This window comes from Crassostrea angulata, chromosome 7, assembly GCF_025612915.1.
Source record: "Crassostrea angulata isolate pt1a10 chromosome 7, ASM2561291v2, whole genome shotgun sequence".
Lineage (NCBI taxonomy): Eukaryota > Metazoa > Mollusca > Bivalvia > Ostreida > Ostreidae > Magallana > Magallana angulata.
In genome coordinates, this window is record NC_069117.1 from 20,631,891 (window position 1) to 20,647,663 (window position 15,773).

The following is a 15,773-nucleotide window of genomic DNA, read 5'->3' on the forward strand; positions in this document are numbered from 1 at the left end:
ATAATTGACAATTATCATAGTTTTATCAGCATGACTTTTCATCTGAGTATACAATAACCGTCTCTTACATCTTCACAACGTCAATGTTTTGTGATTACGGAACCCCACACAGTGTGGAGTTCCGTAATCACAAAACCTTGACGTTGTGAAGATGTGTCTTGTATTGCAAAGTTTTAACTAAATTAAAAAAAAAAAATCAGCAAAATGGTTTTGCATTTTTTAACAAAGTTAAAACAATAAAGTATTATAAACATGAAATAGCAATTTTGAACACATAGAATGCAATGTATTTCTGATTTGACAACTTAACATGATATAGTTGTTGTTTGCAAATCATACAGAAAATAAATATGTATAACAACATTGAGTATGAAATTTCTTCACAGATCTATAATCGCTCCAAGCATTGATTGATGTAAAGTTGATTATATTACAAACAACTTTCCTTTCTTTTATAACAGACGTGTTATAAATAAGTTGTTTAATCAGATGTATTCGTAAACCTTAACACAATACTTAGTCTAGTATATACGCTTGACATTTTACAATCAAACATTTTTCTCCAAGTGGTTTTTTTTTTCATCCATACACATTTTAATACATGTCTCTTTAATATGGCAAGCTTCCCTCTTGTGGTTTCTGTCCAGTTTCTTTTCTTCTACACACGAAGTACATGGTAACAGCCACTATGACAACGAACACTATTGCAGCACCAATAATTACCGCCATCATCAGTAGTAAATCTGAAAGACAATAATATACTGTCATATCGGTATTAAATGATCATTTAAATTTCGATAATCATGCAAGCACAAATCTCACGCAAAATTTATTTTTTTTTCAAGTTGTCTCTACTGTACATGTACAAAAGAGGTAGATGTTATTGTTTTGTGCTTCTCTTTACACAATTTACAATATTTAACCATTGTCTGCTCTTTTTTTATACATAGCACCCATTAACTATGTTGAATTGTAAGCATTGTATTTAAATCGACTTATCGTTATGTTGATACATGTACATATTGGCTTTACTGTTACAATTCTAAATGCATTATTAATAAAAGAAAAACGACAATCAATACGTTGAGATAACAGAGAGAATCAAAGTACTGAAGTACTGACGGGGGTTGATTTTATCGATTATCATTTATTATCTTGCATGGCAATTGAAAAACAATGCTTTAGCATACATTACATCGAATTTTTCTATTATTTTCAAGCACAAAGTCTTGTCAGCGGTGGTGATTTGTGCTTAGGTCCAAATACTGTTTCACTTTCGGTTGCCAGAGTGATTGCATGGGAGAGTTGATTAGAATCAACTCCCAAAAAGTACATGAAATTTGTCAAAACTGAAGTCTATAAAAAGTGAATATTTGTAAGAAGAATATTCAAATATTATTACATTATATGTTAAAGAGATAATTATATTTGTTGTAAATAATTTGGATTTCTTTTACCGTTTCCTTTTTCTGTGGACACAGCACTACACGAAAAGAATCTCAGTGAATTAATTTTTATATTAAGTATGATCACATATTTCTTCTAATATATCTATGGAAATAACTTTTTGTATTATTTACGACTACATTTCTATTTACAAGCAAACTGGTGCTTAGATTAGTCTTTTTAGGATCAACACACTTACCGACATACTGGCCCATTCCCTTCTTCCACACACTCTGACCCTGACTGACATGGCTTACTGGCCTCCAACAGTGCACAGGCAGTGGTCGTACTAGTCAAATTCACTGAAATAGAAAAGCCATTGCGATTCATTAACACTAGGTGGCATATTACCGAAACATATCGAGTAATTACGACTTTTTCTAAAGGAAAATAATTCACTTTAAAAAAAGTGTGGCTTTTAACCATTTTTAATTTTGGTTATAGAGTATTCCTTTTACTTTACTTTGCATGTCGATCTATAGACAATAGAAAATGTAGCATTGTTGAAATATGCATGTAAACCATTACATTGCATCTAAAACAGCACTATACCAGATTCTAATAGTTATATCAGTCCCATAATATTAATCTTAAAGAAAATCAATATGTGATAACACAGAAAATGTCTTATTTGATTTATAACTAGTTTTGATTTACATGTATAAATATTTATATCTATACCGGCTTTTCCTGATGAATCAAAGAAAGACATAGATGACACTGGGGCATCTTTGCCGTCGTACGTTACGTTAGCTTTGCCAGTCAAAATATCCTGGTTAATTGAAAGCATGTTCTCTGTAGCGGACGGACTATTCTTAGTGAACACTCTATAATCGACGACGAGACTTCCTTTTCTACAATTAAAATGATAGCAAAAATGGAACTGATTTGTGCAGAAATTTGGTTTATTATAAATTTCCTTGTCTGTTTTTCTATATACTAGTACTAGAAACAATATTCAATTTGATCTGAAAAAACTTTTCTTTTGATCAATCATTTTGTTTCTTGCAACTATTTGAAAAAATGGTCCATGTGCCATACTGCTCACCTGAACAACAGGTTTTGTATGAAACTTGCCTAAAATGTTGTTTAACTAACAAATATTTTAACTGCATATCTAAGATTAAACTAAATTATACATCAACTGATCACTCTTATCACCTTATACCTCATCCTTTAAACCCACACTATCTGAAAATTTATGCATGCATAGTACTCTTACAAATTGTGGCATTGTAATTCTTGAATAAAAAATATTCTACATATTTCTGTTTTGAAATTCGAACCTCTTATTGAGGCCTCATTATTCATCTTGGGATGGCAGTTTAAATTGATTGTTTTTGATAGATAAAATTCTTGATGCCAAAACTGGAGTTTCTAGTGCAGTTGTTTTTAAAGTTGTTATCTCTAAAGGCACATTCCCCATTGTAACTGTTCCGTGATTACCACTCTTTTGATAAGGGCTTCGCCCTTTATCTAATAATTCAGAATTACCTTTCCAAAAAATAAGAGAACTTTGGGCAAGTTTGGTTAGATTTATGTGAAGGACAGACAGACAGACGACTGACAACAATTGCAAGTGATCAGAAAAGCTTACTTAAACCTGTAGCTTTAAATGGATTATTCTTAAATTTACTGTAATTTTTTTTCATCAAGTTAAATACCGTAGATTTGTTACGCTGCAACTTTTGAAGCTGTTTCCAAGTCTTTTTCTGTAGAGATCAGTCAACTGTAAAACGAACCAAAACGTCAGTGTCTTACAATCAGATTTTGGTGTAGTTTTAATAATCCTATGAATGAAACGCGTATTAATAATCAGTAAATACTACTTACTGCATACTGTGCTTTGTCCTTAACAATAGAATATTGAGTGCTATTAGAAAGATCTTCTGCAACAATAATATCCATCCGTAAAACAAACTTGAATGTTACTTCGTTTGATATGGTGATCATCGTAGTTTTATCTACTAAAGTTGGAAATAAAACATTCACATTCAAGAATGTACATGTAGTATCGTTTCAAGTCAATTAAAGACTTCAGTCGGTTGATATTGACGATGCTTTCTTGACGATGCTTGCTTTTTTTGTAAATGTTTATCCATATCTATTTATTTAATACCTTGAATTTTTTCTCGTTGCATTATATTTGTGATTCTCTTATATAAGAAACTGTTAAATTAAAAACAAAAACTTCTTTGAATTAAGATGATAATGATACATGTACAGGTAATCATTAATTTAAAAAGCGTTATAAAACATATATCAAATGAATCTTGGGTGCATTTGTTTCTTGGCGTCAAAATTCTCGCTTTATGAAACTCTGACTCTGACATTTTGAACATATTGCTTTAAGTGTCAATACGATAAAATATTCCTGTATGTTGTCCCCAAAGTCTTGTTAAACAGTAAATATTATATTGTGGATGTTGTTTCATATTTTTGATATTTCACTGTATGTGTTGTTGACATACCATTTTGTTGTGGACAAAGATATTATACCTGTCGATGTTGAGGACATTGTTTTCGTGTTGGCGGTTGAGGAAATGTTGCTTATTGGTGAATCTGTAATACCTGTGAATGTTGCCGCCGTTGACTTTAAAGTAATAAAAAGTTATATTCACTTATAATTCTGTCATGTGTCTTGTCTTTGCTAGTTATATACATGGAGCAAAGGAAGCCGTACAAATATAAAATTAAAGAAGTGCGTGCTAAAGGAATAACAAAACAAGCATAACTTTAAAACGCTGCTCGCTATAACTAGCGGTTCTCTGATTACGCCCAAACACAAGTAATACAACATTATTATCATGCAGGCAAATTTATTACTTGCTTCTTCATTTGACTGACCCAATTCATGATCACTGTAGTCCAAAACATTAGCAATTCTGTTATCACTTCACTAGCGAGCGAGCTTAGAGTACTGCGCTACCGCATGACCCAATCATTTATATATACATTTAGCAACCGTGATTCTAATCAAACACTTAAAACCATGTCACACATTTTTTGATCACTTTTCGAGGTCGGTTATGGTGTTTAGGAAACGTTTGAGATAAATCAAAAGTAGCAAAGCAGGGGGAAATCTCTGCGGGTTATTCTTTTTTACAGAATATACATGTATACATGTGTCTAAATTAGATACGATCCCGTTGCGAGTAACCAGTGGTCTTCTGTCCAATGTGTTTTAAAAGATACGATGTAATACCAATAAAAGTACAAACATTACCCACAATTTTCAGATAATATATAGGATAACCATTCTTTTTAACATGCACAACAGAGAGGTTTTTTTTCCTTTTTAACATACGGCTTTTAAAACTGAGTGCATCTCACCTAAATATTCCTAATTACGTAGAAAATGTCGCGGCAATGATAATTTCCAGAAAGGTATTGTTACAATATACAGCTTTGCTTCTATATTGCATTCAAAATCTTGATCGTTCTAAAGTAATCTGTAAAAGACTGTACGAGTCTCTCGCTCCCTACATAGAGGAGCCAGTCCCTTTCTCTTGAATATAGTGTCATACCAAAGGTTTTAAGAATGCTAACATTTTTTGTCCTTACACCACAACTGAACTTGTTAATTTTTTTTAGATAAAAATTGAATACCTATGGACCAGCCCTGTAGATTCCTAATAGGGACGTGGGTACGGACTTTGATGTTTCAATTTCAGGAATCGGTTAGAATTATAAATGCAAACTTTTTCTTCTACAATGCTAAGCAAAAAATGTCTTCTTCTCTAGATATTTTGCGTCAAAAATTAAGGACTTTGACCCCTAAAAATTCCCAATTACGTTATAAACTTGTCTAAAAGCAATGATACAGATAGTTACATGTATTGTTACAATTCGCAACTGTGCTTGTACATGACATGCAGTATGCATCACACAGTTTTTTAAAGTTATTTTTAATAGACTTTACAAGTCGTTCGCTCCCTAAATAAAGAAGCCAGCCCCTTTTTTCTGATTTTGTAGGAAATTTCTAAAAATAACTATTCTAAAAACAAAAAAAAAATCAGACCAGTTCCAATCAGCTGAGTAAAATAATGGTTGGAATTGGTGGAATAGTTTTCGAGATATCGCGTGCACAAAATTTGTGGTGGGGCAAATGATGATGATAATTAGAATAAGTACGAAAACAATAAGGTCTTCCGTTATTTTAATATGTCAAAAACCGTGCGCATTTTTAGCGTGAAATAAATATACAGCTACGTGCAGTTCTGCAGCTTAAGGTAGTTGTTATTCAGGTTTTTTGTGTCCGCACTTAAACGCATGCAAAACCAAGGTGTTACTAAATGAATAAATCAAATAACTATTGAATCGGTTGTATTTTCCAAATGTCGTGATTTGTATTAATCTCAAGCTTTTGTTTTATCTTTAAGTTAATTTAACAATTCGCATGAAAACTTTATTGACCTAACAAGATTTTAAAAGGACTTGTGCTTAAAACCAATTTAGGGTATACCGCGTCACGTATACCGCGTCACATCTAAAGACTTGTTCGGGTATCTTAATTCGAAATGTGAACTGTTACATGTATATGATATGTAGCTTTAAAATGAAGCTATTAATAGTTTTAATAAAAAAGACCTCTCCGGAATTACCAAATACTAAATAGATATGTAATTACAAAACAAATTATCTTTGTCGGTACAAGGCCAAAAATTGATAATCGAGGTCGAGTGTTAATTATAAATGAGTTGAAGAAATTATATACAATTAGGAATCTTAGTAAACCACAGAAGAACATTCCATGCCTCTCATTCTGCTACTCCCATTACGTTGTAAAAGAACAGAATTTTTGCGTTGTTTCATAATGGTGGTTGGGGGGCGGAAGGGATGGGGGGGGGGTCAGTAAAGGCCACGTGGCACAGCGGGCAAGTGTTGATTTATTTCCAATTTGATGTTTGGAATTTCTCAATTTGCTTTGCATTTAAAATGGTCCTGACTATTGATTAAGATGACTTTCAGTCATTTGCAACTTGCAGTTTGTTCACGTTTTGACAACATTTACAATTTAAAATTAGAATTGAAAAAATGTGTGAGAAACCAGTATCTGACAAGGTGAGATAATTGCTTAATTGATATAGTCTGTATCACAGTTCCTGGGAATGGAATTGGCAATAAAATTAGTAAAACATATATATCCGCCATTGATATTTAGTTTTATTTTATGTTACAATAAAAGTTATACTTTTCATTTATGCTATAAATATATGATGATAAATCGGTAATTTTATTTATTTGCTTCAAGAACTGTAATGTTTATTTTACAAAACCTATGAAATGTAAACCTAATTTATGCATTTTTAACCCTCCTAAGTTTCGGGTATTTCAAAATATTTGTCGGAATTGTTTGTGCCAGTTTAGCTACTGATTTAAAATACCAGAAAATGACCAGTATACTAAAACGGTGTAAACATAAAAGCTACTGTCAAAATCGCTACTTCATAGATCGAATTCTGACAAAGATCTGGTTCCATACGTATTCTCCTTTCTATTGATACCAAACAACCAATTACAAACAAACGCTTTACATACTTTGCAACGAAGTTGGAAAAAGAGATTGCAAATCATACCTAATTACGGCCATCTGACTGTAAGTTGATTTTATAAGGAGCCTTCAATACACGAGGCACCAATGTCACATTTCGTATATCACACCCGCAGTAAGTCTGAATCTATCAGTTTGATGTCATATTTATCAGATTTTTAGGTTTTGGCCACGGTTTAATACTATTATTTACGTAATTACTATCTTTGTAAGATAAGGTCTAACTGAAAAGTTTAAATAATCTTAGTTTGATCAGGTAACAGTAAATTTTAAAGTTTGATAACTTAATTCTTGAATGCAGCATACCGTTTTGAGGGTATAGTTTTGACAAGGGTTCGTGTCCTCGGCCTGTACCGTCGTTGTAGTGATGACTGGTCCAGAATAACAAAGTCCACAACACTGTGTATCTTTATACTTGGGACAGTGCCCCGATGTACAACCAGATACCCTATCGCCGTATTCACATCCTTAAGAAAGAAACCAAATCAAAGAAATACGTTATCATGTATTCACATCCTAAAGAAGGAAACCAAATCAAAGAGATACGTTATCATGTATTCACATCCTAAAGAAGGAAACCAAATCAAAGAGATACGTTATCATGTATTCACATCCTAAAGAAGGAAACCAAATCAAAGAGATACGTTATCATGTATTCACATCCTAAAGAAAGAAACCAAATCTAAGAAACTTGTTATCATTCACATCCTAAAGAAAGAAACCAATTCAAAGAGATACGTTATCATGTGTTCACATCCTAAAGAAAGAAACCAAATCAAAGAGATACGTTATCATGTATTCACATCCTTAAGAAAGAAACCAAATCAAAGAGACTTGTTATCATTAACATCCTAAAGAAAAAAACCAAATCAAAGAGATACGTTATCATGTGTTCACATCCTAAAGAAAGAAACCAAATCAAAGAGATACGTTATCATGTGTTCACATCCTAAAGAAAGAAACCAAATCAAAGAGATTCGTTATCATGTATTCACATCCTAAAGAAAGAAACCAAATCAAAGAGACTTGTTATCATTCACATCCTAAAGAAAGAAACCAAATCAAAGAAATACGTTATCATGTGTTCACATCCTAAAGAAAGAAACCAAATCAAAGAGACGTGTTACCATTAACATCCTAAAGAAAGAAACCAAATCAAAGAGACACGTTATCATGTATTCACATCCTAAAGAAAGAAACCAAATCAAAGAGACACGTTATTATCGTATTCACAAATTCCTAAAGAAGGAAACCGAATAAAAGAGAGAAAATAAAAGTCATTTTTATAATTAAAAGATTACTTGAAAGTAATAAGATCCTTTATTTAACATACATGTATGGTCTTTATATTGCTGGAGAGTAATAAGACCCTCTTACAAGTTGTACTCACCTGCTCTGCCAGTGTGATATCGAGGGCATGTCTGGCAGCAGCCTTTGTGGACACTCTCATAGTAGCATAAGGAGGGTTCTGACGAAACATCAGCACATGTCTTCGTTACGCCAGTGTTAAAAGTGACTACAGTACCAGTGTCATCTCCAAATAAACAGGATTCTGTAAAATTAGCGTTGAACTTCTTCAAAATATAAAATAGTTTCAAAGGATTTGAAGTTTTAAAGGGGCATGGTCACGATTTTGGTGAAATTTCATTTCTCTATTTTTAATGTTTATAATGCTTTAGAAATGCATTTCTAATAATCAACCAAAATTTGAGTGTCAGTTGTAGAGTTATAATAAGCAAGATACAAAGCTCACAATTCATTGTTTCGTAAACAAGGCTCGTGTCCTGTTTTTGTTTACATTGATTTGGTTCAATATAATTACCAGTAAACGTTCTTTTTAAAGCTGATTTTTCTCTCTGTTATAACTTGTTCAAAGCATAAATGAATAGTACCTTGCCTTTATCACATTGATATTGGGTCTAAACAGGAACTTTGACGTAAAAACGTAAACAAAGATTTGTTTACATGATAAAGAATTGTAAGCTAGGTATCTCACTTATTACACGACGACTGACACTCAAATTTTGGTTGACCATTACAGAATACTTATCGAAGCATTGTAAACATTAAAAACGGAAAAATAATTTTTAACCAAAATCGTGACCATGCCTCTTTAAAAAAGTATTTGTAATGTTTTAGGTAATGTTTCAGTCAAAATTTACTTTTAACCCTCTAGAAAGTCCTTTGAAATATACTTTTTCTGCTATAGCATTATTGTAAAAACTTGCCATCTTTTTGTGGAGCGCAAACATCATAGGTACACACTCCCGTCTGACACCTCTAAATCACAAACGAAAAATTACAGATATTCAGAAAATGACCATGTACAAAAGGGACCTGAAAATGACAACACTGTTACATTTGTAACAAAGCATTTTCCAGTCAAGTTATTGATAAATACAAACAAAAAAATTCATTGTGATTTTCTTTTATCAATTCATTTGATGAGATATATTTTCATTCAGGTTTAGCTCGATTATTACACGTTATGTAACGACGTCTAGTAAGTACCTTCTTATTTCCGCATTGGAGACCGTCCACTCCAGTGAAACCGGAACAACTCCCGCTACCATCCGTCTTGTAACACCACAGAGAGAGACACAGAGTTGTGTAATCTCCTTTGTATGGAAACTGTTTGAATGAAGGTTTTATTCCATTTAAAAAGGGCAGTGAAAATAATTAGCAAACCTCACCCTAGATATCCCCTCACTTAAAACTGTTGAATTGGAAATGTTTTTATTAACAAATATTTTTCGGTACAGAAAATATTTTTAATTGGAATATTTACCTTTATATTCAAAGTTCTGTATGAATCTAATTTTAAGTTTGGTTTAATGCGCTTATGACACAGGTGTTCGATGACATGAGCGATCCCTGTCCCGAAGTATAGACTCAGCCCCCGGGTTTTTACTCTTTTCTATTATTAAATTATTGTTAGGAGAAATTTCTCATCTTATATCCCGAAAAAGAATAATCTAATGAAAAAAAGAGGTAAAGTCAATACTTGGGTGTGGGAATAAAGGGTCAGTCTTATCCTCAAGCACCTGTGGTTTCATGGTAATCCGCAAGCTGAGTTAACATATATTAATTTTGAAAGATGATTGTCAGGAGATACACTATTATTTTAGACTTCAGAGAAATAAACCAGTAAATTTTAGGATGTTTAAAACGCATGACTTACTTTGCAAAACGATGATTGAGGGCCCATAAGATTTTTACAGAGGGCATCAACGTCATAGACTTGACCTGGTAAACTGGTGAACTGTTTCAGAGCCGTTGGGTCAAAGTTTGAACTCAATGACGTCAGACAATTCGACCCCTTTCTGATGTATCAATGATAAAGATAAATGCACTTTACTTACAAATACAAGCTTTAAAAAACGGACACTAGCACCGAAGTACATAAATCATACAAAACTTGTTAAATTTAGATTTAAATCTTATGAGTTTTCAAATTTCATGGTTGATTTTATTCTTTAGGTTAAATAATTTTAAGGTACCTGTATATAAATGAACATGAAACATCACTTCAATTTTTTTAAAATAAAACATTTCTTTAAATGGTTACTAGTATTTTATTAGTTACTTAAAAAGAATCTTTTATTCGTATGAATCAAAAAACTTAAAGATTATTTATTATTCTTCATAACCCTTATTTCGCTGGACCTTCTATGTCCTATAGCATTTCTAAATTGAGAATAATCAGAAGCATATTATAGCAGTTGTTCTCTGTGGCGTTTCCCAACTTACGAGATTAAGCTGGCGATATAGGTGGTGAAGTAATTGATCGAACATGTTGAAAATTTCCAAGGGTTTGTATTTACAGGAACACCAACACTAGCAGCCATTATGTAAGCGTCATTACCCGAACAACCATTGCCGTCTCCGTCATGAGATGCACTCAGGCTTTAAACAATCGAGAATAGTACATTAGAAAAGGTGCAGTTTTCCGATTTTAATAATCAATTTTCACTGAATCAGTTTTTACCTGTGACCCAATTCATGTGCAGCGACCGTGAGTATAACAAAGTTGAAGTCGTCCTCAACGATAGAAACACTTTGCGATTCACAGACCACTGCTACCCAAGCCAAGCCTTTAGTGCTGCTGGATCCTTGACTTTTCAGGTCGTACCTAATAGTGAGCAAAGTTTAGCCTATCTTACAATGATAACTATTTATTTTTTCATTAACAAAGCCTTCCTTTTAATTATTACCATTTTATTAATAACGTAATGGTGTATATATAAGAAAAATATCTTCAAACTGGGACCTTTTAAACATCATGGCTGGATCCTAGACTTTTTAAATATCACCTAAGGGTGAGTAAATTTTAGGTTTTTTTTAAATGAGTAAACATTTCAATCATTTTCTTTTATTGAAAGGCATAGAATTATGAAACCTTGTAAACATCATCGCGTGGTCGTGTGCCGGGAGACCAGCAGTATTCTGTACCCAGTTTGTGACGTTGTTTAACACTGGACTAGCCTCCACTCCGGGTCTCGGACTCGAGGAATCTTTAAACGGTTCAGTAAAGCTAGATTTTCCAATATTCTACAAATGTGTGATTATTATATATCAAATGTGCGTATCAATTTTGCATAAGAATCACCCCGAGTGCAATAATGATTTTACGTGTTTCCTTGCTCTTTGAATACGTCTACAGATTGTTTATTGTATTTAAGGTTCATTATGAGAATGGTATATATGGTCAATCAAAACACGATGACATACATCAGCGATGAAGATTCCTCCAAATAGAATTGAAATGGTGTATGCCGAGGACTGGATATTTTTGTATCTCACATCCATCTGTAACATTAAGAATAATTTAAATATAACACTGAGGAACTTGTTATGTACTTATTAATGTACCATCGAGAAAACTTGTATGTTCAATCATACTAGTACATGTATATAAAAAATACAAGAATTAGAAAAGACAGAAAAAAGTGACAAAGTAACTATCGCCTAATCAGACCCCGTTGATGACCCAGGCGTAGTACTGTCTGATGTTGTACTTGGCGTCCGTGTCCTTCGCCGCAGTGCTGGAGCCGGTGCTCTGTGTGAACCAACTTTTACAAAATAAAGTTAATGCAGTTAACGTATGCAGCTTGTGGGTAACTTTAAATTTTGGCAAATACTGAATTACAGAACCATAGACCGCTTTGTTCTGAAAGGCGTGCGGTGTCTTGTATACTCTAGATATTTTTTTGGTTATTAAATGAACCGTTTGATATCACATTATAGCTAAGACATGTGTATTTCTACATGTAATTGTATATGGGATAGTCAATTATGAGCTGCATCGCTGTCTTGTACTTCATAAACCAAAATTTAGTGAATATTTACAAATCCAACTTGTGTTACTTTATTTAATGGTATATAGTTAACTACAAAAATTGAGTATTTTAAAGGTCATGTATTGTTATTTTTTGTACGATAAATATCACTATGATCAACTAATTAAGACTGGGTTGTACTCACTAATTGTATATAGAATAGTCAATAATGAGCAGCATTTCTATCTTGTACTCTGCCACTGAGCGCTTCACGTCCAAGTACCCGTTTTTATCAGGTGACGGCTGATAAGTCCGGTTTTCTGGGAAGAAAAATTATATTCTTTTTCAGCCGTATATTATCCTAAGAATACGTTCTTTTACTTTTTACAGAGAAAATTGAATTTAGTATGTTATTGTACCCATTTTGATATTGTCAGAGTACTGAAATCCCTCATGCTTGATTTTCAGAACTCTGAAAACTGATCGGTTGTTGTTAGTTGATTCCATGCAGTCAAGGTCTTTTGGTTCCAGGAAGAATTCGTTGTTGTGATCTTCAAAGCTACCGAACTGTTTATGATGAAATATAAAAGTGTAACTGTATATTGCTGATAATTTCAATTAAAATTTAGCTTTGAGCAGGGTATTTTAATTTAATCTTTTCTCATTTACATGTACTTACGAGGCAGTTGGATGAGCCCGCGGTCTCCACATAAAAAGCTGCGAATTTTTGCTCATCTTGATAGAAGAAAACATTCTGAAACAACCAACAAGGTCTATATTTTGTTCAAGGGACATGGTCACAATATTGGTCAAATTTTATTTTTTCGTTTTTAATGTTTACAATGATTCAGTATGGCATTTCTAATGGTCAACCATAATTTGAGTGTCAGTCGTCGAGTTATGCAGTTATGCAATTCTTTGTTATTTAAACAAAGCTCAGGTCATGTTTTTGTTTACATTTTAAATGTTGAAAATAAATTCTAAGTTTAGACATAAAATGAATATAATAAACGCTAGGAACTGTTCATTTTTTCATAAATGAACTAGCAGACAGACAAATCAGCTTGGAAAAGAATTTTCACCAGTATATTGAACTAATGTAAACAAAAACACGGCACGAGCCTTGTTTACATAACTAGGAATTGTAAGTTCTGTATCTGGCTCATAACTCCAGGACTCAATCTCAAATGTTGGCCAATCGTTAGAAATGCATTACTCCAGCATTGTAAACAACATAAATAGAAGAATAAAAGTGACCAAAATCGTGACCATGCCTCTCTTTAAATTATATCATCTTTTTTAATAAAAGAACATTGATGCAGAATTAATGCTTTGAATAAAAATAATACATTTGTAAAAGCTTCCACAGAACACGAGATGTGCATGTAATGCACTTAATATATAACATACTCTGACTGGTGGAATCCTTATGTGTACATAGAGGTGAAATTCCTTCTTAACTATACCATCATGAACTGTACATAGGACTCATGTTAATATTGAGTTTTAAGTTGCTCTCTTTATACAATTCTACTTAATTAATATATTGTCCAGAACGTAGACAATTTATCATGGCTATATAACTCATAGATGTAAAATATACTGTACATGAACTTTTGTATGAAACGTACATTTCTATCCTGTATGTGCTCAGCCTCAACAGTTCCTTGTCGATTCATTGTATAAATTGGCACATTTGCTGAAATTTCTTCATTTCTTTTTAAATGTAAGTCAACCAGACTTTCATTGAGTGTGAATGCGATTTCCATATTTTTGGCGGGAACCGTCACTCCGTCCGCTGAACGTCGATATCGCGCGCCATCTTCTCTAATGTTTACAACGACCTCTCCTGAAACCATGTTTTGAGAAATAGACAACACAATAATGATAACAATGTACAATGGTTAATTCATTTATTATTGATAACAATTATCATAATTATCTCATCTTTGAATAATCTATAAGATATAAACGTGTTATAACAATGTTATTGCTTTGGAGTGGATGGTCATTATATACATATATAAGGTAGCGCCAAAACTACGTTCAATCACTAGAATGAAAAAGTCTAAATTACTAGTAACTGTTTTAGACAGTACTCCCTCTTCTACTTCAGGTTTCAATAAACAACGAAAAATAGAAAGTATATTGGGATTTTGCATTGCAAAAGACATGAAAGTACCCCATAAATAACATTAACGAATTGTGAGAGGTGTCCCGAATACTTTCGAATGGAGCAGATGTAAACATTTCCCATTTTGAGTCTCGGTACGATGTTTGTTGTCGTTCCTGTGGAATTTTTCGGGTAAAAACACAGGATTTATCAAGGAAAATTCTTGAATTTTTTTCCCTTTCACCGATTTGAATTGTACTTCATCGACAGATGTGTTTATTAAAATTAAAAATCATAAAAATGTGCTGGAAGCGATAACTTGGGACAGACTTTAAATGAAATGCTTCTTAGGAGTTTAAAAAAATCAAAACGCATAAAGGGTACTGTCTCTTTTATCAACAACAAATTTTTAACGACAACAAAATTCCGGTTAATATTTAAAAGTTTTGGTTTAATTAAATGTTTCAAATTCTTTATTTGATTAAAATGTAAACATATCCATTGCATTGTTTTAGAATAAATGCAGGCTCACTCTAACTTATTTAAGGTACCCCAAAACTAGCGTTCAAATACAGTAATACAGAGAAAGTCATTAACCCAAACTTAATTTATCCTTTTATGGAATTCACAAACATGTTATCTAACATTATTATGGGAGTAAACAAATGGAGGAACTAACAAATGACTGGAAATATTTTTATGAAAGAATTAAACCTAGTGTATTAACACATACCCTACGTAATAAGTAAACATCGGCATTACATGTAGCTATTTTCTAATGAATGCAGATTCGCACATTCAAACAATCGATGAATTACAAGTAGCAAGGTATGTTTGCACTGCCAGGTATAATATACCCAAATCTCTTACCGATTTCTTCGCCTTCGATATCTTTCGGAAGTGGGAGACGAAGTCCCTGTGTCAAAAATAACTCCACTGATGTGAAAACAAAAATCAACAAAATGTACAGACCATCCATCGTACAATCGTACAATCACTTGTATATCGTACAACTATTGACCAGGACGTAACCAATGACTGTACGATGTTCGATGATCACTCCAACAACATTGGTAGGCGGATTTTCGTCATTTAGTCGTTATGATTATTACAAATTCAGAAAACATAAACTTTTAAAATAAAATCTTATTTGTTTTTTGATTAAAAAATGTTTCGTTGGTATTCACGAAAAAAGAAGAAATATAATTCATGCGACTTTTGCAATAAATAATTACAGGAGTGCATTTTATTACCCTAAGAATATTTTCAGAGTTAAGGTGGACGCATTTGGTTTCCACCTATAACATTGTCAAAGATAATAGTTAATGTAACTACATGAAGATTATTCTTACGTTTTTTCTATGTAATTACAAAGATCTAA

General features: G+C 32.7%; 1 protein-coding gene across 1 annotated transcript; it reads right to left on the minus strand.

Annotated features, from left to right (window-relative positions):
• Nucleotides 1-131: 131 nt before the first annotated feature.
• Nucleotides 132-15,375, minus strand: LOC128193198 (A disintegrin and metalloproteinase with thrombospondin motifs 2-like). The gene is made up of 22 exons (XM_052866522.1): nt 15,263-15,375; nt 13,911-14,128; nt 12,959-13,033; nt 12,699-12,846; nt 12,485-12,599; nt 11,979-12,072; nt 11,732-11,809; nt 11,400-11,551; nt 10,989-11,132; nt 10,751-10,906; nt 10,182-10,323; nt 9,512-9,631; nt 9,229-9,280; nt 8,391-8,552; nt 7,307-7,467; nt 3,946-4,039; nt 3,280-3,413; nt 3,111-3,175; nt 2,128-2,300; nt 1,646-1,748; nt 1,458-1,483; nt 132-743 (listed from the first exon to the last, which is right to left on the minus strand). Exons 1-22 carry the CDS (start codon nt 15,369-15,371, stop codon nt 610-612), a joined length of 2,655 nt encoding a protein of 884 aa, XP_052722482.1. The 5' UTR covers nt 15,372-15,375; the 3' UTR covers nt 132-609.
• Nucleotides 15,376-15,773: the final 398 nt, after the last annotated feature.